The following is a 24,877-nucleotide window of genomic DNA, read 5'->3' as shown; positions in this document are numbered from 1 at the left end:
AATTCTCTACACCTTCTTGATCCAGTTTTGGAAGGTTGTATGTTTCTAACAATTTATCCATTTCTTCTAGATTATCCAATTTGTTGGTGTATAGCTTTTCATAGTATTCTCTTATTATCTTTTGTATTTCTGAGGTGTCTGTTTTAATCTCTCCTCTTTCATTTCTGATTTTATGTATTTAAACCTTCTCTCTTTTTTTCTTGGTGAGTCTAGCTAAGAGTTTGTCAATTTTGTTTATCTTTTCAACCAGCGGCTCTTGGTTTCGTTTATTTTTTTCTATGTTTTTTTAGTCTCTATTTCGTTTATTTCTGCTCTGATTTTTATTATTTCCTTCCTTCTGCTGATGTGGGGCTTTGTTTGTTGTTGTTTTTCCAGTACCTTTAGATGCACTTTTAGATTGTCTATTTGGGATTTTTCTTCTTTGTTGAGATAGGCCTGAATTGCTATAAACTTCCCTCTTAGAACCGCTTTTGTTGTATCCCACAGATTTTGGCATGTTGTATTTTCATTTTCATTTGTTTCCAGGAATTTTTTTATTTCTCTTTTGATTTCTTCATTGACTCAATCGTTGCTCAGTAGCATTTTGTTTAATCTCCACATTTTTGTGGCTTTTCTGGTTTTCTTCCTGTAGTTGATTTCCAGTTTCATACCTTTGTGGTCAGAAAAGATGCATGGTATTATTTTGATCTTCTTAAATTTACTGAGACATGTTTTTTGGCCTAATATGTGATCGGTCCTGGAGAATGTTCCATGTGCATTTGAAAAGAATGTGTATTCTGCGGTTTTTAGAATGTTCTATATATATCTACTAAGTCCATCTGGTCCAATGTGTCCTTTAAGCGCGTGTTTCCTTATTGATCTTCTGTTTGGATGATCTATCCATTGGTGCAGGTGGAGTGTTAAAGTTCCCTACTATTATTGTGTTACTGTCTATTTCTCCTTTTATGTCTGTTAATAATTGCTTTATATATTTAGGCGCTCCTATGTTGGGTGCGTAGATATTTGCAAGTGTTATATTTTCTTGTTGGATTGTTCCCTTTATCATCATGTATTGCCCGTCTTTGTCTCTTGTTACAGTTTTTATTTTAAAGTCTATTTTGTCTGATATAAGTATTGCTACCCCTGCTTTCTTTTCTTTGACATTTGCATGAAATATCTTTTTCCATCCTTTCACTTTCAGTTTGTGAGTGTCTTTAGGTCTGAAGTATGTCTCTTGTATGCAGCATATATATGGGTCTTGTTTTTTTTTTAATCTAATTGGCCACCCTATGGCATTTTATTGGAGCATTTAGTCCATCAACATTTAAAGTAGCTATGGATAAATATGTATTTATTGCCATTTTGTTACTTTTTTTGTGGATGTTTTAGTAGTTTTTCTCTGTTCCTTTCTTTTTCTCTTGCTCTCTTTCCTTGTGGTTTGATGGCTTTCTTTAGTAATATGTTTGATTTCTTTTGTCTTACTTTTTTGCTTACTTGTTATAGGTTTCTGATTTGTGATTACCATGAGCATATTATATAATATTCTATGTATACAACAGTATATATCAAGTTGATAGACTCTTTAGCTTCACCTCTTTCTAAAACCTTTACTTTTGCTCTCCCCTCCTCCCACATTTTATGTTTTTGAAATCACATATAGTCTCTTGTTTAGTGTGTGTCTATCCATTACCCTCTTATCATTGAAATAGGTGATTTTAGTACATTTGTCTTTTAACATTCATATTATCTTCACAGGTAGTTGATCTGCTACCTTTACTATATTTTTACCCTTACAATTGATTTTATTGCCTGAGTTTTTTTGTTTTTTGATAATTTTTTTTATCTCTGTTTGTGCTCATTGGTTTCCCACTTAAATAAGTCCCTCAGCATTGCTTGTAGAATTGATTTCTTGGTGATAAACTCCTTTAGTTTTTGCTTGTCTGGGAAGCTCTTTATCTCTCCTTCCATTCTGAATGACAACCTTGATGGATAGAGTATTCTTGGCTGTAGGGTTTTTCCTTTTAGCACTTTAAATATATCGTGCCATTCTCTTCTCGCCTGTAGGGTCTCGGCTGAGAAGTCCACTGATAGCCTGATGGGCTTTCTTTTGTATGTCACATGTTGCCTTTCTCTTGCTGCTTTTAGGATTCTCTCTTTATCTTTAATTTTGGACATTTTAATTATAATGTGTCTTGGTGTGGGCCTCTTTGGGCCTATCTTATTTGGAGCTCTCTGTGCATCCTGTACTTGGATGTCTGTTTCCATCCTTAGGTTAGGAAAATTTTCATCTATTGTTTCTTCAAATAAATTTTCTGCCCCTTTGTCTCTCTCTTCTCCTGCTGGTACGCCTGTAATCTGAATGTTAGGGCACTTGATGTTGTCCCAGAGTTCCTTTAGACTGTTCTCATTCTGTCTAATTCTTTTTTCTTTTTTTCTGTTCATCTTGGGTGATTTCCTCTAGTCTTTCGTCTAGCTTGCTGATCCATTCTTCTGCATCCTCTACTCTGCTACTGAGTCCCTCTAGTGAATTTTTCATTTCCAGTATTGTATTCTTTATTTCTGATTGGTTCTTTTTTATATTTTCCAGTTCTTTGCTGATGCTTCAAAAAGTGGGAAAACACAAGGGATTGCTTTTTTTTCTAGTGCTATCTGAAAAAAATAAGTGAAAAACTATAGTATAGGCGTATAAATAAGATATAAAGAGAAATGAAACCACCCTCTTAAAATATCCTCTCTTTTTATAAAATTGAATAAATGAATCTGATGTTTCTGAAATTGAGGAGCTCTCAGAGGTGCATAGTAGAAAATGAAGGATTTGTGCTGTAGACTTTTCTTCATGTTCTACCTCAGTAATGAACTGTATGTTATTAAACTTCATTACTGACTTTTAAGAAGCATATATTCCAGATTCCATCTTGCCTCTTTTTTTTTGAATATTAAGGAAATTTTTGCTACTCAAAAATGCCTAAGATCTTACCTCTCTTTCAAAACCTGAAAATCATTTTTTCTTTTCCTTTCCTGGAAAGTGGCAGCGTGGCATGGGAGAATTGATTCCCCTATGGGGTGGGCGTGGGAGTTTGATTCTTTTACTGAATCAGCGATCACTTGCATCATGAGAGATCAGTTTCTTTAGTGCTAAAGGAATCTCCCTCTGTGTACAATGAAGATGCTGGAGTATATGATCTCCAAGGTCACTTCCAACTCAAATATTCCATAGTTTTATGCTAAGAAAAAGCTATTTTCTTAAATTGGAAATTACGATGGTCCCCATTAGAGAGGATTGACTTGGTATATGATCATATGAGGGTATCTGATCACATGTATGAGCTCTCCTTGTAGCCTTTATTTCACTTTTATTTGCACTTCTTCCTAATTTGCCCTCCAGAGAAGAAAGAAATGACTTGAGTTTCATGTATCTTCCATCAGTTTTATTACTTGTTTCATATTTCTGATGAAAGATTCGAAATGAGTAGAGAAATGACAGTCAAATGAAATGCAATTTGAAGATTTGTTTCTGGATTCATTTTTCATATTGTTTTTCCCCCTTATTAGAAAGGATTAGTAAGAATAAGGCATAGCTATTGAAGCGTGTGTTTTACTGATAAAATAAGTGACATTTTCTTTGTGCCATGTCTCCACCTGTGGTAATGGTCAAGTGATCGTTAATGATGCCTGATTAGGGTAGTTCAAGACTTCACAGTTATACTCACCTCAATTACACATGACTGAATCAAACAGGAACACACCACTTAGTACCCTCATCCATTTATTTAAAGAAAAACAAGGAAATTGGTTAACTTTATCAGCAGATGTAGCAACTGTTATAGGGAAGAAAAGAAATATTTCTGAGTGCAGTTACTTAGCCATTAACACAAATGTACTGTGTGTTCTCTATAGTTCTTTATTTTATATGCCATCTCAGTCCATCTTCATAGTTATTGGCCCCATTATGTTTTAGCTCATGTTTAGCTACTATTTAGAATATATTTTATTAATGACTTCTTAATTTATAGTTTCTGCTCATTCAGTGGCAATAAATACTCCTTCCACTTTTTATTTCTCCAAAACTAAAGCATCTTTCTGCGTCTCACGTCCCCCTCCCCTCTTGCCCTGGGGCTGGCTTTGACTGCCCTTTGTGGACGTGTCAGTGGGCCAGGGCGACTGCTGGCTATAACTGACCGTTCGAGTGCGGGCTTCTGCTTTTACTATCTAGTTCTTTAGAGAGTTTAGATCTTCCACCATAAGGAACATTTTTAAACAATCCAGAAAACAAAGCATAAGTCACACACCGTCAAAAGTATTTCTTCATAGCTATTATTCATAACAAGAGGGTAAGACAAAATTAGAGAGTCTGCCTCTGATAGGAACAAACCCCAACTCGTCAATAGCCCTCTGGAATGTGGAAGACAGGAAAATGTCCTTGTGGCAAAAATGTGTTTGTTTGCATTTTTTAAAAGTCATTATACATTCTTGTGGGACTCTTTATAACAGTTATAGTATCTTGATAACAGTTATAGTATCAACAATAAGATAAAGAAACAAAGTTTGGGAACTCTAAATTGCATTCAGCATTCATGAACTGTGCTTCTACAGTAAACTGTATCAAGACACAGGAAATGAAGTAAAAGAAGTCTTTGATAAGGAAAATTCAACTTGTTTTTCCACCCCGGAGGTCAACCATTTAGTCTCATCCACCTTATTACTTTAAGTAGCAACACACAAACAAATATATATGTAGATATATAAATTATGCTCAAGTCTCCGCCAATGAATCCAATGGACCTTTTTCTTGTTCAATTTAAGTTGGCTTTTCAGCAGCAATTAATGCCATTGGCAAAACTCACTTTCTTGATATAGTTTTTTTCCTTAGCTTCCATGAAGCCATATCTTCCTGGTTTTCTCCTACTTCTTTAACCTTTCCTTCTCAATATCCTTTGTAATCTCTTCTTTCTGTGATCTAGAAAATAAAGCTTGAAGTTTTGATTCTTAGACTCTGTTTCTTTTCTGATAAATATTCCCTCTGCAGATTATCTCATTAACTTCTAAGATATACTCCAAATGTGGTTTTCCTTTGAGCCCGCCCCAGTCTTTCTAACTCAGGATATGCATCATCATCAAGCCAATTTAAAAGCCACAAACCTGAGAGTCTCCTTAATGCCTTCTACTCCATCAGCCTACAAATTCAGTCCATCACTGAGCCTAATCAACGTTACCTACCAAAGATTGCTCTCTTCTCTTTATGTCTCTCCAGTTCCAGCACTTTAGTCCCCCGTTCTTCCTCCTGCCTCAACTACTGTAATAGGCTCCTAACTGACCCTTCACCGTGGGTTCTTGCGCATGACCTACTTATCTCAAGTCCATAGTCTGAGAAGTTCTTTTAAAAAGAAAGACCTCAGCCTGTAATTCTCCTGCTCAAACACTTGAGTAGATTCCAATGTTGTATGGATTTAAAAAAATCTTTAACATGAACAATATAGTCTGTAGAGACTGTCCCCTCTCTTTTTCTTCAGCTTAGTCTCACTCCTCTCTCTTTCCCTCTCTGTTCTGGGCACACTGGCCTGCTTTTAGTTCCTGGACTTTTAGTTTCTAATCTCCTACCGCAGGGCCTTTGTATATGCTCCTTTCTCTAATCAAAACACTTTTCTAGTCCCCCTTCCCTCTCGCCATCTTCATCTAGTTAATTCTGATTCATCCTCCAAATTTTACCTTCCCTGACCTCATACATCTCCCTGTGCATCTCTTTGTAACACTGATGACATTCTAATTTGCCATCTGTGTGTGTGGTATTTCTTGAGTTACTATCTGCCTCTCATTAGACTGCAAGGTCAATAAAGGCAGAGATACTATCTATTTGGTTCCCTGCTTCATCTCCAGAACCAAATACACTGCAAGACACATAGCTGCTGAATACATATTTTGTTGGGTGAAAGAATTTTGTCCATTAAGTTTGTCACCTAACCTCAAGTGACCTATCCATCAGAGCCTCTTTTCCAACAGCTACTGGCTTCCTGCTAGCACAGGCGCAGCTCATTTTCAGAACTCAGGTTATTGGACGTTTGGCAAGTAGTGCTGTTTCCAACTGAGGTCGAAAGAACAAGGCAAAGAAGTGAAGGGCCACAAGGGAAAAAATCAAATGAATATGAAGCAATGCAACCAATTCTGTTGTCTAGCTTGGAAACTAGTGCCAAAAACAACCCCAAAGAATAATTACAAAAATTTTCAGGAAATCATGACATCATTTGGAGAAGACTTTTTTGAAAGACATTTCTTTGAATATGTGAGTGTGTATTTGTTTTCAAACTTCTGTCTTATTTTACTATATATTAACAGTAAGTCATTACAAAATGATTGCTAAAGAGAGGTAAGGATAAGAAAAGACATGGGTCTTATGACTGCTCTATCTAATGCCTACAATAGGAAAACTTTGGTTATTTGTTTGCTTTATCATTAATGTCATTAACTATCTCCATTAATGAGTCTGTTCAAGTTTGGTCAGATTAAAGCTTTGAGACTTTTAGACATTATGTTGGGGGGTAGGTCAAATTGAAGAATTCAGCACAATCAAGCTTCAGTTAAGCTTCTAGAAGAGTGTTTTGTTTTTTAGTCATTATCAGATTGCCTTTACATAAATTATGATGCTTATGCATTTTGCATGATGGATGGAGATGGCAGAAGCTGCTAGTTTTCCCCTAGTATTTAATTTTCCTTTCTTACATGATAATAACTGTTGGCTGGGCACATGATTGCCCTAGGCATAGCCGTATAACTAGCTCACGGCCAATGGCATGCCAGTGGAAGCAATAGATGCACATTTCTGATCATGTCCTTGAAAGAAGGATAGAGTCAGTCTCTCCCAATCACTGACTTTTTACTTTGACTGGTTTCCATGCTAACCAGGGAGTGATGGATGAACCATCTAGGACCATGGAGATGAAGTATGACAGCAAAGAGAAGTAGAGCCTGGATCCCCTAATGGGAGAGCCACCACATCAGCTCTGGTCAGCCGAATTCCAGGCTTTTGTGTGAAACAAGTTTCTATCTTGTGCAAGCCACTGGCTTTTTGGGTCTCAGTACTACACTAGCAAAACTTACATTCAAATTAATTTAAAAGATATGTGTTAATGCAAGAATTTGGAAAGAAAAAACAAACTAATTTATTTGTTCAGTTGATGCAAAAGCCAGTTTAGAGAGTAAAGTCTCCTCATTGATAGACTTGTGCATTTTTCTAAATCACAATGATTACATTTCATGGGTTATTATATCTGAGAGCTCACATCATAGTATGTAGAGAAGAGGGAATTAACATTTACTGGAGGTTTGACATACTTACTCATTTAAACTCCTAAGTAATTGTGTCAGTTAAGTGGTATTCAGGTCCATAGCTAATGAGTCCGGGAACAGGGATTTCAACACAGGTTTCTCCTATCATAAAACATATTTTCTTCTTGTTATATTATCACTTTCAAGTTATTTAAAGAGACTCTACTACTATATGAATACCAAATCAATAATAAATATAAGATATTTGAGAGAAGTCTTAAATTAAATTGAATTTTATATTCTTATATTTATTTTTGCATATGTAGTCACAGACATGTTGACATTCTGACAGCTAACTCACTCTAAACTTAGAAAAATTAATGTGACAAAGGAAAATATCTCTTTTATCTTAGCCCTATTATCTTATTTAGATTATTCTTTTAGATTAACTGCTCAGAGTTGAATACTCATAAAGTAAAAAAAAAGGTTTTCTCTAACCCCAGGAAGTATTTGCTTTGCTCTTTTAGCTATCGTTTCCTTTACAAGCTGCAGTAGGAGACTTTGTTTCAGACATGTTATATAAACCATTTAGCAAATTCCCCTTTAATTGGCCATTTTGACTCCCTTTCACAGCACACATCATCACCAACGGAACAAATCAAGTGACTTTTTTTTCTTTTACTAGTGAACTTTAAATAAGCATAGCAATTTATTATAATCAGAAGAACTAGATGTTTTCAGCTCACTGTTGACTTTCTTTTGAGCTATCAGAAGGTGAAGAGTAAAGTTCAGCAGCTCTGGAATGGATCTTGTCTCCTGTTATGAATGTTTCACAACGTCCTGAGGTTATTCACTGAAATTGTTTCTCTGCTAATCAAGATTCTTTATTAGTATTTTCTCTACTAGATTTTTAAAATTACGTTAATATTCCGCAGCCAACTTTATGGGTTTCCTCACCCAACGTCAATGCTTAAAACTCCTTTTCCTTGCCTGCCTCGACTACTGAAGCTGGGAAAACCAGATTCTCATATTTTCAACCCCCCATGCAGCTAGAGGAGGTCATGTGGGACAGTTGTAGACAGTGAGGCACAAGGGAACACCTGTGGAAATTTTGCTTTTCTGTTTAAAAAAAGAAAAAGAGTATATCTGGTTGTCAGTAGCCGCTTCCCCCCCCACCCAACCCCCCCGCCATGTATGCCCCTTTTCTCCTGCTTTCTGGTTAAATATGATGTTAGGAACTACAGTGTCCATTATGAAACATGGGACCGTAATTTATTCTTTACTCAGACACTGTTTCAGATTTGCTTCTTCCCTCCATGACTAGAACGTAGTATTAAATGCAGTGTGTAGAATGTGACGCCCTAAGTTACAACTTATTCTCCTACTCCTTATCCTACTCCTTATTAGCTCTGTGATTTTGGGTGTTACTGAATTTTTTGTATGATAATTATCACGTCTATAAAAATAGGCATTTAAAAAATCTACCATATAGGAATGTTATAAAAATGAGAGAGAAATCATATAATGCCTATTGTTTGGTTTCCAAATGTTTGGAGACTTTCCTACTACTAAGTGTCCAACATGTGGTAGTTATTCTTACTACTTAAACTCTTTGAGTCTGTTTCCTTGTGTAGACTTATTTGATACCTACAACATATAGCCTTTCACACCGCTCCATACATATGATGTATCTCCCAGCTGCTTACATTATATGATATTGCCCTAAAATCTTTTTAAGGACAGTCTCTCAATGGTATCATGCCCAAACAGTGTTCACACTCCTCATCCAAGAAAGGAGCAAATCAGAGTTTAAAGGGGTGCTGCTATGTGAATAGCTGTTCATCTCAAGGAATTCAGCTTTGTGTAATGAATGAATATCTTCATGTTTTTTTCTAGTTTATTCATATTTAATTAAACTTTCAATGATTAGAAATTATAGATCCACATGTATTCGTAAAAAATAATAGAGAGAGATTGTACATTTGATAGTTTGTGTTTTTCAAGGAATTGATCTATTTCATCTAACTTGTCAAATTTATATGTGTAGTACTGTTCACAGTACTTCCTTATTATCCTATTGATGTCTTCAGGGTCTATAGTGATATCTCCTGTTCCACTCATGACATTTGTCATTTGTATCTTCTCTCTTTTGTTCTTTGTCAGTCTTGCTAGAGGTTTGTCCAACTTTATTGATCCTTTAAAAGAATCATCTCTTTGTTACATTGATTTTTTCCTATTATTTTTATATTTTCAATTTCATCGATTTTCTGAATTATGTTTATTTTCTTCTTTCTGCTTGCTTTGAGTTTACTGTATTCTTTTCCCAGGTTCTTGAAGTGGGAGCCCAGGTGATTGGTTTGAGACTTTCCCTCTTTTCTAATGTATGTATTTAGTGCTACAAAATTTTCCTCTCAGCCCTGCTTTAGCTGTGTCCCCCAAATTTTTATATGTTATGTTTCACTTTCATTCAGTGCAGTGTATTTTTTCACTTCCCTTGAGATTTCCTCTTTGATTAGTGGATTATTTAGAAGTGCGTTGTTTGGTTTCCAAATGTTTGGAGACTTTCCTACTACATTTCTGTTATGGATTTCTACTTTGATTACATGTGGTTGGAAAACACACTCTACAATTTAAATTATTTTAAATTTGTCATCTTGTTTATGTCCCAGGATATGGTCTATCCGGTATATGTTCCACATGCACTTGGAGAGAATGTTTATTCTGCTATTGTTGGATGGAATGTTCTATATGTGTTGATTAGATTCTCATGGTTAGATTATTGGATGATGACATATTTGAGTTTTTCTATATTCCTGCTGATTTTCTGTCTACTTGTTCTACTGATTTTTGAAAGAGAGGTGTTTATGTCTCTAATTATAGTTATGGATTTGTCTATTTCTCCTCTCAGTTCTGTCAGTTTTTACCTCACGTATTTTGCAGCTCTGTTCTTTGTTGCATCCACATTTAGGATTTCTTTGTCTTCTTGGTGGATTGAGCTTTTATCATTGCATAATGTCTCTTTTTGTCTCTGATAATTTTCTTTGCTCTGATGTCTACTTTCCCTAATATTAATATAACTACTCTTGCTTTCCTTTGTAATGGTTTCATGTTATATTACTTTTTATCCTTTAACTTTCAATCTGCCTATACTGTTTATTTGAAGTCAGTCTCTTAAAGAGAGTATATAGTTAGGTCATCTTTTTTAATCTGCTCTACCAATCTCTGTCTTTTAATTGGTGTTTTTAGACCATTTACATTTAATGTAATCATTGATATGTTAGGGATTTAATGTGCCATTTTATTTTTCGTTTTTAGTTTGCTCTCTGCATCTCATTTCTCTGGGGTTTTTTATTTCTTTCCTGTGAGTTACTTAGACATCTCTCTAGATTTCTATTTTGAGTTATCTCTGGTATTTTGAGTACATCTTTTTGCATATCATTTTTAGTGGTATTATTATATATACATAACTTATCACAGTCTACCTGTGTCCTCATTTTACCAGTTTGAGTAAGGTATAGAAATTTACCTCCCTTTCTCCCTTTTTACCACTCCCTCATTTATAACAAATGTCTTAAATATTTCCTCTACATACATTTAGGACCACATCAGAAAGTACTGTAATTTTTACTTTAACCATCAGACATAATTTAGAAAACTCAAGAGGAGAATGAAAACCTATGGTATTGACCTATATGTTTTGTTTACTGTGTTCTTTCTTCCCTCCTCATGTTCCAAGTTTCCTTCTTTTATCATATCCTTGCTTTATAGAGAGCTTCCTTTATCCATTATTTTTGGGTATATCTGCTGGCAACCAATTCCCTGAGTTTTCCTTCATCTGAGAATGTCTTGAATTCCCCTTCATTCCTGAAGGATGTTTTTGCTTCTTGTAAGATTCTTGGTTGACAGTTGTTTTCTTTAGCACTTAAGAAATATTGTGCCACTTCTTTTTGGCCTTCATCATTACTACTGTGTTTCTAATTATTGTTATCCTATAGGTAAGATTTTGTTTCCCTCTCATTTATTTCAAAATTTTTTTTGTCTTAATTTTCAGAATTATAATTATGATATGTAGTTTTTTGGGTTTATCTTGTTTGTGTTTTGCTCAGTTTCTTGAATCTGTAAGTTTGTCTCTTGCTAAGTTGAGAAAGTTTTCAGCCATTATTTTTTTGTGTACTTTTTCATTCCTATGCTCTTTCACCTCTCCTCCTGGGACTGTGATCAGATGAATGTTAAAATTTTTGCTATATCTCACAGGTCCCTAACGCTTTGTGGGGTTTTTTTTTTTTCAGTCTATTTTTTCTCTGTTGTTTAGACTGAGTAATTTTTATTGTTATATCTTCAAGTTCACTGATTCTTTCCTCTGTACTTTTAATTCTGCTTTTGAGTCCACCACTGAGGTTTTATTTTGATCATTGTATTTTTTTCTAAAATTTTAGTTCTAAAATTTCCATTTGATTCTTTTTTGTACTTCTATTTCTTTGCCAAGACCTTCTGTTTTTTTGCTGAGGCTCTCTATTTTGTATTTATTTCAAGAATGATTGTAATTGCTTGTTGAACCATTTTTATCATGGCTGTTTCAAAATCTTTGTGAGATAACTCTAAAATCTTTGTCATCTTGGTGTTGGCATTTATTTATTGTCTCTTTTTGTTCAGTTAGAGATCTTCCTGGTTCTTGGTATAACAATTGATTTTCTATTGAAATCTGGACATTTTAGTTGTATTTAGGAAGAGGAAATGGAGAAAGTACAACTAGTCCATCTCTTCCACTTCCCAGAAGTGGAAGTCTGTAACTCTAAGTATCTTTTAAAACAGATATTTTATATATTTTTTCTCATTTAGGAAGAAATATTCATTATAATAAAGTTGTTTGTGAGGAATAAATATAAATGTATATAACATCTTCAGATTCAAATGGAGTTGTGATTTATAAATGTATATGCAAATGACTTTTTAAAGTATGTTCATTAATCTCACATGGCAGTGAAAGATCTCTCCTGGGAAAAGTTATATATTTACTTCATATGTACAGTGTGTTATTGTTTTATATTTATTCTATATCTATTTCATATCTTTTTTTAATTTTCTGCTTTCTTTTTCCAATATTCTCGATAGATCTAGATCTATGTATGCATGCATATGCATATGTGTTTATATTATGTATATATGTTTAATTTTTCCTGTAATCAAATAATAGTACCAATATAATTTTATCATTTTATTCTACTCTTAATTTTACATCAAGTTGCTCATTACTAACTAAAATCTTGGGATGGTTGTGAACATTGCTAAACAAGTATTTAACTCAATTTTACCCTTCCTATTGGAACAACAATTGTATCAATCTCATTAAGTATTCTTTGGGTTGTATAACTTATTTTAAGGAAAGGAAAATTTATGACATTTTCTAATTTCAATGCCAATATTTAGAAAAGATGCCTATTTGTGTCTTTGAAACATAATATAAAAAGAAATGTAACTATTCAAATCAGATTTTTCTAGTTAGTGTATTTTCTAAGGAGAAATCCTTTGGGGATTATTTTTAATAGCCATTTCGGTGATTTTTTACGTCTTTGTTTTGTGTTCTATACCATTTACTTATATTCAAGCTTCATACTAATAATATGATTGTGAAATCAAAAACAGAAATGATTCAACTAATTGTGGAAGGCTAGAATATTAAAAGGTGTCTGTATTCTTTGCTAATTAAATAAATCTTTGTCTACAAGATGAGGTTGTTTTCTCCTGATTCTAAAAACGCTGCTACTTTATTTTTAAAATTCAGTGATATAAGCTGTAGCATTTCTCACATTGAAGTGTCCACTGGTGCCTCTGTAACAAATGGTGCTTCTCAAATTCCTAGTGAGAACTCTTGCTCTTTTGAATTCTTATCTGTGTCTCAGAATCTCAGAGCTAGAAGGAATCCCAGAGGCTATCTTACACCTAACATATACATGAGTATAGTAACTCCATGACACACCAATCTCCACCCACTAAATCTTATATACTTTCGGAAAGAAAGAGTAGGTTTATCTCCTTATGTAAAAATACCAATGACTAGTAATAGCCTATGCAGAACTCTCATGGCTATTGACATAAATTTTGAAGAAAATTTGTAAACTAATGTTATGATTTTCATGTTTCCTAATTCCTTTCATCAGCTCATATAGCTAAAACATATTCTTTTTGAACTTTATCGTGGAGAAAGTAGAAACATATTGCCAATGATGTTTTGCCCCACAAGTCCTATCAAAAATTCCTCAGAAGATTAAAAAAGTAATTATTACAATACAAAATATGTTATATGTTGCATCTTTATTTATGGAATAGGTTCCACTCATTATCAACCACATAAGCAATCATTATCATGCTGAAACTTAAACTTAATTTAATCTGCACAATGAACGTTCACATGTTCAGCATTATAGGCCTTAAACAACTCCTCATTGCTTACAGGATGAATTAGAAACTTTTCATCAGACATACGAGGCACTTTTTGAAATGCCCACTTCCTTCTTCTTTCTTATTCTTCTGCAGTCTTATGGAAATTCCTAAAGTCCTTAACCAGGTCATCTTTCATGACACCTCCATGACTATGTACAGTTTATTCTCTTAGTCCAGAATGTTCCTTTTATGCATGGAAATCTCAACTTAGGTTATCTCCTCCATAAAGCTTTTCCTAACCTTTTGTTCGTCTGTGGAACTGAGCGATCTCCCTTTTGCCCACACTGTCCCTGACCCATAGAGGCTCTTTATCATAGTACCTAGAACTCACTTCATTGCCCACATGCAGTTACATGACTGCGAATTTCTTGAAGGCAGAGCTGGCTGTCACATCTCTCCCCACCCTCTCTTTTTTTTCTTGATGTGTCAGTGCTAAGAGTTTCACAGTAAATAGATTAATGTTCAGTTTTTCTCCATATTGCATAGCTGTAGGTCGAGAAAAGGGCTTTCATCCCCTTTCCCCACTTCTAAGCAGAACTTCAGAAAATACAGAGAGTCCTGAACCACTTTATTATTTGAAGCACCCAGAGTACTGAAAAATTAAGAATTTCACAATGAAAATATTTTTTTTCAACCCAGACATTCAATTTCTGTGACTGTGTGTTGGCAATATGTCTAATTTTTTTTGGAAATCATTTCAAAAGGCTTAAGAAGGAACTTTTGTTCCGCCATATGGGTTGTGATTGGCTCACTTCCTCAGCAACAATCACCTGTCCCAGGTCCATTTAGTCTCAGCCACAGTTTCACAAAACCCGATGTTAAAAGATTGCTGGTCTCTGCACTAGTGTGCGCCACTGAGAGGGGGGCGCTTGAGCTCTGCATGGCCCCTCCCCAAGTGCTCAGATTAGGGAAGTAGGTTAGACATGGAGTTACTCTATATCTGCTGGGAAAAATAGGCCAAGAAGAATATTCTCCTTCACTTTTACACAGAAATAAAGTGATCTATTTAAGACTGTCTCATTTCTGACCCTAAAATTGAATATTCAGACTCATCATTTTATTATTTCAGTTATTAAAATGTAATGTGTTTTAACAGAATTTATTATTGAAACAAATTTCAGTGTTATCGTTGACCTACTGTAATGCTCTTTTAAAATTAGCATTTGAGTAAAGATACTCATCTGAAAGCACAGACTTTTATTTCTTGCATCTATTTTTCTATTATTTTAATAACTGATTTTTAGACAAGCCTCTCTTTTGTATTAGTCTTTCAAAAAAGACATCAGTATTCCTAAAGATTACCCAGTATTCACTCCAGCTAATAATTTTTTATTATATTGCTCTAAGATGAGTTTCAAAATAAATAATTGAACTAAGAAAAATTTTTTTATTTGAAAACAGAGTGACATGGACGAACTTGATGACATTCTCACATCCATATTCAAACATGAGATACCATATTATGAGTTCCGATCCCTCCAGACTGGAGTCTGCCCTCCCAAGGAACGTGAGTATTTTCCAACTGCATCAGTTTCTCTTCATGTCACATGCCACTCTATGTAACTGGTATGTGATATCAATCATAGCCAAGAATATGGCAGCTTTATTGCTGATTAAACGTTTTAGACAATTCCCATCCCCTGGTGAGAGAGCACACTAGTACATACTTCTAGAGGTCCATTCAGTAATTCTTTTTATCACAAGCCCTAGAAATGTTTTTATTCTAAATATTTTTATTCTAAAGCAATGTTTGGACAAGTACATTTATGATGGAGATTGTTCATCACAGCATTATTTATGATTACCAAAATGGAAATAACTTAATCTTCCAAAGGTAGGTAATTGGTTAAATATTGGTACATCCATTAATGCAATCTTCATGAGTGAATTTTGTTGTAAATTGATTTGCTGGCTGGAGTGATGCTTTGACGTAGACTTCGTTGAATAAAAGCAATGTATGTAGCAGTAGATAGAGTGTGATCTGTTCAAAAAAGCACTTAAGTTTAATAGCATGTATGTTTACATATATATTGATGGTCTGGACAGATGTGCACCTGTTAACAGTAGGATATTTGGGTTGTGCAATTTCAGGGATTATATTTTTTTTCCATTTTGCTTAATCTGTGTTTTCTACAATGACTATGTATTATTTGTATCATAAAAAGAAAAATATATATAAACGTCAAGAAAAGTATATATAGGAGCTACTACAAGAAAAATCATACTTCTAAATGTTATCATGAGCTCAGTAGTATATTTTTGAAGTTGTTTGTTCCTGTAGAGTTTGTTGACATCCTATTTATAATTCACTTATATGCCCAGTATGTGCCAAACACGATGGTCGAGATGTAATGGTGAGTAAGACAGGCATAGAGCTAAAGAATAGGAGAGGTTGGGGGGGCTGGCCCCGTGGCAGAGTGGTTAAGTTCGCGCGCTCCGCTGTAGGCGGCCCAGTGTTTCGTTGGTTCAAATCCTGGGCGCGGACATGGCACTGCTCATCAAACCACGCTGAGGTGGCATCCCACATGCCACAACTAGAAGGACCCACAATGAAGAATATGCAACTATGTACCCGGGGGCTTTGGGGAGAAAAAGGAAAATAATTAAATCTTTAAAAAAAAAAAAATAGGAGACGTTTACTGTGGGCATACCGTAGGGCTTAGGAGCAGAGGCTTTTTCTGCAGAGTTTCTGTGTTATTTGAAGCAGTTTTATCATGAGGCTGGCAGGCCTTGGGGGAGCAGCAAGAAAAGAATGGGAGCCCTAAGGCACAGCTGATTGTGACTCACCTGGACATGCGAGAACCTTCAGCATGTATGTGAGGTTACTTTACCGGGAAAGGTCAAAGACAGGCTGGTTTTAAATAAATAATCTATAAGATTAGTGAAAATTGATATCAATTTCCCATATACACTTTAACAATATATAATTCACTTAGAAAAGTTAGAGATTAGATTAGGATAGAAAAGGAAAAGGACATGATTCCTTATTGAAGACACTTATCTCCTAATTGAGGAAACACGGTAGTATATATGTCATAGTAGAAAAAATCAATGTGCTAAACTTTGTGGAGTTGATTATATTGACAACAGAATTTTAGAGAAAAGCTATATTATTTTTTAGGATGTGCTTCATAAAAGAGATGGGAGTTTACCTAGATCTTAAATGTTGTGCCCAAGTGAGGAAAGAGAAAGATAGGAATTCTAGGCAAGAAGAAGTGCATGCAAAGGTATGAAGATGGAATTATGACACGGTTTTTACAAATTCCCTCAGAATTGTATTTGTTTAGGTTTGTGGAATGAGAGTTCTGGGGTTGGAGGGGATAGAGTGGTTTTGGTCCCTCATTTTTATAGGTAAAGAATTCTAGTTAAGTTTCAAAGTGCTTCTCAGTGCCTTGCCTAGTAGAATAAGAATTTTAGAATTGGAAAGGATGGAATAGATTTGGCCACTTATTTTTATAAAAAAAAGAATTCTGCATGGGTTAAATCAGAGCCGCTGATAATGTGGGTCTGATCCAGTAGGTCTGGGGCAGAGTTAAGTTTCTGCTTTTCTAACCAGCTCCCAGGTAAAGCTGATGCTGCTGGTCCTCAGACCTCTCACTGAGCATCAGGGCTTTAGAGCTGTGGTTCTCAAACTCGGTGCATATTATAATTAGCTGTGGAGCTTTGAAACATCCCATGCCTAAACCATACACCCCCAATTGATGAAGAATCTTGGGGTGGGTCCCAGCTCTCAGGTGATTCTAATTAATGGGGAGCCAAGGTTATCAGCCCCTAATTGCTGCAATGTAGTACAGACCTACAAAATAATTCATCTTCATACTGATCTTTGACATAGGGAAAAATATTTTTCTCTAACGTAAAAACAAAAAATCTCTTTACAAAGGTTAGAAAGTTAATAGCATTCGAACATTTTGAACCATTGCTAGAATTTGATGATTATTCTGTATTTGAAAAATATTTTAATAAAAACTTACGTTTTTAGAAACAAGCTAAAAATGGAAAATTCAGTGTAATCTAGGTAATTCATTCAGAAACCTTTTTGCTAGGTATTTCCAGATGACACATGCTGCTAAACCTACAACAGAAGAAAACAACCCTCATAACATTAGGCTCTAATTCCCAGTGGAAGTACAAAATAACACAATATGAATTACATAGTAAAAATATCCAAGATAGACGTGAATATGATTCAACTCATGTTTTGCTTGCTTCCTTGACTCTATAATCTTGGATCGATGTCAGCTTCAAAATAGCTGGTCTTTGAGACTTTGCACCTGCATTTTCATAATTTTCAAGTTGGGTGGATGATAAGGTTTGAGATGCCTTTATACATAAAGTGGAGTTAATTGAGGGAGAGCACTGAGGAAAGAAATGGTAAGTTGTTGAGGAATTTCTGTAGAAACACCATTAGCGGTTTTCTGCGGAGTAAGTTCAGCAAACAGTGATCAGTTATAATTCCAGATGTCCATCCTCTTAGGACCGTTCTTCAACTATTTGGTGAAATGTTTTATTTTTTAAACATGTATTATTTATGACTGTATATTTTAGCTCAAATAAATTGGAGGTTAGGACATTGTAAGGGGAAGGTAGTCACAAAGAATTGACAAAGTGTACCTTGAGTATTGACCTGCCCTAGGGATGAGCCGTGGAGTTATCCGCAAATACCTACAGCTCTTGAAAAGTATGGAGCTAAACGCTCCATCTGTCAGAACTGTTTATCTTATTATTGCCCCATCCTTGTTTCTTTGCCAAGTTGTTTATGGTAAATTCTGGGTTTAGTTCCCTGTCACTTCATTTATAATAAGTAAAGTGCTATTTCATGCCTTTATGTCGTGGTCATTTCCACTCCTGTCTAGCCAATGAATTTCCTCATTTGACTTTTTTCCCTAGGCAAGCAAAATTGGGGGGGGGGGGTTGCAGAGATAAAATAAAAAGTATGCAAGAAATCAAGTCGGCTTTAAGATTCTCTTACCTTGTAATGCTTCATTATTGATTTAAAAATAACATTTTCCACTGATAAGAGTTTTCCATAGAAGAAAGTTCTCCCCGGGAGTAGACTAGTGAAAGATTTCTGAATGCTCTTGCTCATTTCGTGTACTGTGGGCCTTTGGAACCCGATAGTTACAGAAATAATTCATAAACAACTTTCTGGTGTGGGAATCATCAGGGACTGTGAGACCAACACAGGGAATTTTAGCAGGCAATTTCTTACTGATACATAAGATAGCAGAATAGAAAGTATCAGAGCACATCCCTCAAAGTCAGAGTAAGTACCCTTTTGAACTCCCATTTTGGTTGTAGATGTTTATCAATACACACCTAGTCTCGGCCACCATGAAATCACTGAGTGCTGCTGACTTGGCATGATGGTGAAGCAGAACAGCACACCTGGCCAAACGCAATTGCTTTCACCCCTCAGCAGCAGTCCCCAAGGCTAGGTTTCAAGCCATCTTCTGTAGTCTAGTAAGTCTTAACTGCAGCAGGTCCATGACTTTCCCTAACTCTTCAGAACTCTTCCAAACGCTGGGCAGTGCAAAGCATCTCTTGTCATGGATAGGAAGAAATAAATAGTTAATTTGTTTTTAAAAGAGGCTACAGTTGCTGGTTCAATCACCATAAATGGCAGTTAGTTTAGGAAAAAGGAACCTAGGTTACATTTGGGCAGATTATTTACCTTTACCCAGAAAGGAGACCTGGATTAGTAAAGCCCTTGCCAGTTTCTAGGAAAGCATGCCAAGGCATATATCCACTTACAAGTAGCAATATCTTAATCTGAAAGGAGATGGCATACAATCACCAGTGACATGTGAAAGTAGAACTCAGAATATTATCTCCTAACGTGTCTATGAAATATGGAGCATGGAACTGGATATTCAGTATATACATACGTAGTAGTCACTGTAGTTCCGAGATTTATCGTCAACTTACCGTCCTATCTTTAGATTCACACAAAATAGCTCATTTGCTGAGTAGAAAATAACTAAATGTAATTGGGTTGTCTCTTTTTATATCATCAAATAATTTAAACATGCAGAAAAATATAGAGAACAATATTAAAAAAAACCCTTGTACCCCTCACTTGGCTTTTCCAAATCTTAACATTTTCTTCAGATGTTGTTTTTAAAGAAATAAAACATTGTAGATCTAGTTGAATTTCTCTATTCCCCTTTGTGATTCCACACACTTGAAAAGTAACCATACTTTAATTAAATTTCTTGATGAGCATTCCTGGGCAGTTCTTCATCCTTACTACATACATTTGTTGCCATAATTCATATACTGTTTTGTAATTTTGTAAATTTCATGTAACTATCACACTTTTTCTCCTTCAACTTACTATTTTTGCCCAACATTAATTTTTTATATTTATACATATAAATATGTATGTGGATCTAGGTCGTTCATTTGAAATACTCTAGAGCATTGTATTATTTGATTATACCACAATCTGTATCTGCTCATCTATTAATAGATGATAACATTCCCAAAATGTTTATCTTCACAATGCTACTGTGAACTTTCTTGCATATGGATTCCTATGCATATGTGTATTAATTTCTCAGGAGATATAATTACCAATAGAATTTATGAGTTAAACAGACATGTACTTATTCTACAGTGCTATATATTTTCAAATTTCTGTGGAAAATATTAGTACGAATCTATAATTCCACCAAGCAGCATCGTGCCATTGCTCCACATCTTTTCTATGTTAACAATTGTGAGGCAACTTCCTGTGGCCAGTCTGAGAGCTGTGAAGTGGTACCTCACTCTTTAATTAATATGTTCATTATGTATATAGTTGAGCGTCTTTTCTTCTGTTTATTTACAATTTCTTTTTTCTTTGATGAATTTCCATTTAATAGTCTTTGTTTATTTCTGTTGGTTATTTTTTTCTTATTGAGTCTTGGGAGTTTTTCTTTTTTTTTTTTTTTTTTTAAAGATTTTATTTTTTCCTTTTTCTCCCCAAAGCCCCCCGGTACATAGTTGTGTATTCTTCGTTGTGGGTTCTTCTAGTTGTGGCATGTGGGACGCTGCCTCAGCGTGGTCTGATGAGCAGTGCCATGTCCGCGCCCAGGATTCGAACCAACGAAACACTGGGCCGCCTGCTGCGGAGCGCGCGAACTTAACCACTCGGCCACGGGGCCAGCCCCGGGAGTTTTTCTTTTTAAATATATATATATATATATATTAGGGATAGTAACCATTTCCCAGTTTTTTCAGTTTTGTTTGTTTGTTTGGTGAGGAAGATCAGCCCTGAGCTAACATCTGTTGCCAATTTCCTCTTTTTGCCTGAGGAAGAAGGTCCCTGAGCTAACACCTGTGCCAACGTTCCTCTGTTTCATGTGGGATGCCGCCATGTGCGGCTTGATGAGCAGTCCTAGGTCTGCACCCAGGATCCAAACCTGTGAACCCTGGGCCGCTGAAGCAGAGCGCGAGAACTTAACCCCTACGCCACCCGGCCGGCCCCACCATTTGTCAGTTTCATACATTGTAAATATCTACTTAATCAGTGGCTTGTCTTTGAATTGATATCGTATCTTATGTAGGGATACAGTTAAATTCGTAGTGAAACTTGACGTCTACTAGAGCTGATCCCCACCTCATTCTTTAAATTATTTTTGTTCTTCTTCCTACTTTATTTGTTCTATGATACTTAGGATCAGTTTGTAAAATTCCATGAAAAACTCTAATAAAAGTGAAATAAAATTATAGATTAATTTGGTAAAAGCTGCTATTTTTATTATACTTAATGCTTTCTAATCATAAGCATGATACTTCATTTATTTGGGTCTTTTTATGTCTTTCAAAAGAATGTTATATTTTTATAAAGTTCTTGAAAATCTTTGTTAGATTTATTTCTAGTTATTATTTTATTGTTTTGTTAACATCAAAAATCTTATTTTAAAATTATATTTTTTAATTATTTGTGACTGCCCCTTTCCTTCCTGCCTATGGGATTGATCCATGTGTCTTATAAGGTATTATAGTTCTACGCAGAAAGAGGAGTTTTTGCAAATGAAGAATTGCTAATCTTACTCCCTGAAAAGAAAATTAGGAACAGATAGAATCAACATTAAGGGTATTTTACAAAAATATATATGTATTTTTTTTTTAAGGAAGGAATTTTATTTCTTTTAAAGATTGGCACCTGCACTAACATCTGTTACCAATCTTTTCTTTTCTTTTCTTCTTCTTCTTCTTCTCCCCAAAGCACCCCCAGTACATAGTAGTGTATTCTAGTTGTGAGTGCCTCTGGCTGTGGCACATGGGACGCCTCCTCAGCATGGCCTGATGAGTGGTGCCATGTCGCGCCCAGGATCCAAACCAACGAAACCCTGGGCCACCGAAGCGGAGCTCAAACTTAACCTCTTGCCCACAGGGCCAGCCCTCAAGAAATATTTTTAAATGTTTCCTGAAATATGAATGTTGCAAAGCGTGAAGTTATATGGACCTTTTTAGTTTTCATTTCAAACCATCTGAAAAGAAAATCTGAAGCAAAGAAGAAATCAATGTAAAAGAAAGAAAGTGATCAATATTATTCCTCATTCTGGGATGAGAAGTAATAGATGGTAGGGAAAAAATGTAGTCATGTGAACTCACTTCAGATTTGTAGCAAACGCATAGGGGTTAAGTAAATACACTAAATTAGAGACAGATTTACATGTAACACCTTATCAAAACTTGTAGTGATTAAGTTGGAGATTTGACATGTAAATTGACTGTTAAATTATAGATTTTCCCACTTCATTTTTTTCAAGAACACAACCTACATGTACAGATTTTCACATCTCCTACCAAGGATATATTTAGCATATTCTCGTTAATTTCATGAACCGATGGTTCAATTTGTATCAAACAATAATAAAATAAAACAACCACTTTGAATCCTTCGAAATGGTTTTTCACTTGAATAGCCCAAAAAAGAGCTATTTCTTCAGTATTATACTACTGTTATTCACTTTTACACTGTTTCTTCAGAGATTCGATATTTCTCCAGATGTGTAGTTTGAAAAGTTATACTTTTAAACATCCCAACTGTGGTTGGAGAATGTATGTAAAATATTGGGGAGGGGAAGGAAAGAAGGAAGGAACTAACTAAGGCTGATACCAGAGCCAGAATTTGGCCTTCCCCATATTGAATTATTCCCCAGACAGAGAAGAACCTCTGGCCTTGAGTCCACAGGGAGCATGGGAAGATAGAACAATATGTGTTGCAGAATCAAAGAAACTTCCCTGGGCCGAGGACGCATCCTAACGCTGTGGACACAGGCAATGTGCTGTCCTCAGTCCAAGAAGCATCTCTGAACGGCCAGCCCTTCTCCACCTTTCAACAGCAGTCATAATTACCTCTCATTCTGCCAATTTCCCTTTCCATAACAACCCACATTCTATAATAATTGAGGACCCTGTAATTATAGATAAAAAGGGGAGCCTGCAAATGTAATATTTTTCTCCCAATTAAAAGAACTTTAATCTAAAAAATTCTAATAAGCAATCTTATTTGTTCATTAGTGTTACAAGTGTAAACAAAGTGCCAGATACTTTTCTAGGTACTCCACACACAGGCGCCCCATATAGAAAAGTCTGCCTTCATGCAGCTTTTACTTTAGTGAGGGCAACAGGATAAACAATTCACCACCAACAACAGCAAAATAAGCAGTATTATTTCAAATAGTGATACTGGTTATGAGCAAAATAAAACAAAGTGAGAGGACAGAGAGTTGGGAGGTGATGAGAAGCCATGCAAAAATTTTAAACATAGTTTGATGTCATCTAATTTACACTTAAAAAAATATATCTTGCTGCTATGCAGAGACCAGATCCAGGTGTGAGAGCATGGAAGCAGGGTACCAGGGAGGAGGCCATTCCGGTGGTCTCAGGGAACATGAGGGTGCCTCTCACCTGGTGGTAGTGGTGGAGGTGATGACGCTTGCTCTTATTTGGTAGATATTTGAAAGTAAAGATGGTGGAGCTTGCTAACAGATTGTCAGAAGCCCAGGAAGGCGGTCATCTGTTGTTCTCACAGCCATGGCCTGGACGAGATCATTCTATAGAGAATGTAGTCCAGAGCAAAGGTCTGCATCCTGAGCAAAGCAATATTTAGAGGTCTGGAAGAGAAGTTTCTATACAAGGAGATGGAAAAGGAACACCTACTGAAGTAGGAGTGTGGTGTGTTGAGAGCCAAATGAAGAAAATGTTTCTGAGAGAAGGAAGTGATCAACCATGTCATATTCTACTGCAGGGAGTAAGAGTGGAAAAAGGCCACAGAATAATTAGTGATTTACAGAACCTTCATTAATGCCAAAAATGTCCCCCAGTGGATCCAGGTATTCCCAAATCCTCGCACCAAGAATATCATGTAGATCTATCAGGTTCTCCTGAAAATCTGTATCAATAGATAGTGTCTATAAAGCAAATACTGCAAAGATGAAGAATTATAGTTCCGATTACCCCAAGACCCCCCAAATTCTGCAAATATCTAAAAGTAGTTGGAAATGCAGACTGATTCAGAGGATGCAACATGTCAACAAGTGAAAGGAAGCACTATCCAGAAGAAACAGAGAAGAGGATTATGTACAGTTTTAATTAACTGCCCCTTGGGCACATTTTCCATTGTAGTGAACCTAACTTTCATTTGGTATGTACCCTTCCACCATTTTAAGCATCTCTGAAATTGAAGACTGAGTTGAGATATACAGATATCAGGATAAAGCATGAATAGAAGCCTACAGGACAAATTATGAACGGGGCAGCATAAAATAGATGGGACAGGGCAGCAGATGAGTGAAACAAAAATGGAACATATTATGTTGAGAATCCGAAGTGCACAGCAACAGCAAGGTTAACAGCAAATACTATCCTCTAGGAAGGAACTCTGTCTGTTTGGTTCATGGGTTCATTCCCAGTGCCTAGAAGAATTTCTAGCACTCAATAAATATTTATTTCGTTAACTCATTAGTGGCAACAAAGTTAACCATACACTAAAAGCAATAAGACCCTGGTCAGAAGTAGATATAGACTAGTAATATTTGAGCTCCCCCCAAAAAAGAGTGCTTCTTTGTAGGAATATAAGGCAGCTATTTATAATGTCATTTATTGTCTTGTCTTTGCTTTTCTGCTTCTTATCCATGGCATCTGCCATTGGCAGAATGAAAAGCTGGCATACAAGCCTTCTGAATGTGCTGCACTGGAC

General features: G+C 35.6%; 1 protein-coding gene across 3 annotated transcripts in view; it reads left to right on the top strand.

Annotated features, from left to right (window-relative positions):
* BANK1 (B cell scaffold protein with ankyrin repeats 1) overlaps positions 1-24,877 on the top strand; it is a 322,048-nt gene that overhangs the window by 99,016 nt on the left and 198,155 nt on the right. For all 3 annotated transcript variants that reach the window (XM_046657599.1, XM_046657598.1, XM_046657600.1), the window contains one exon: positions 15,082-15,187. In XM_046657599.1, the coding sequence (XP_046513555.1) occupies positions 15,082-15,187 (106 nt within the window). The remainder of the gene's footprint in view (positions 1-15,081; positions 15,188-24,877) is intronic.

Source organism: Equus quagga, chromosome 3 (assembly GCF_021613505.1).
Source record: "Equus quagga isolate Etosha38 chromosome 3, UCLA_HA_Equagga_1.0, whole genome shotgun sequence".
NCBI classification, from domain to species: Eukaryota; Metazoa; Chordata; class Mammalia; order Perissodactyla; family Equidae; genus Equus; species Equus quagga.
This window is presented reverse-complemented; position numbering and strand designations above follow the sequence as displayed.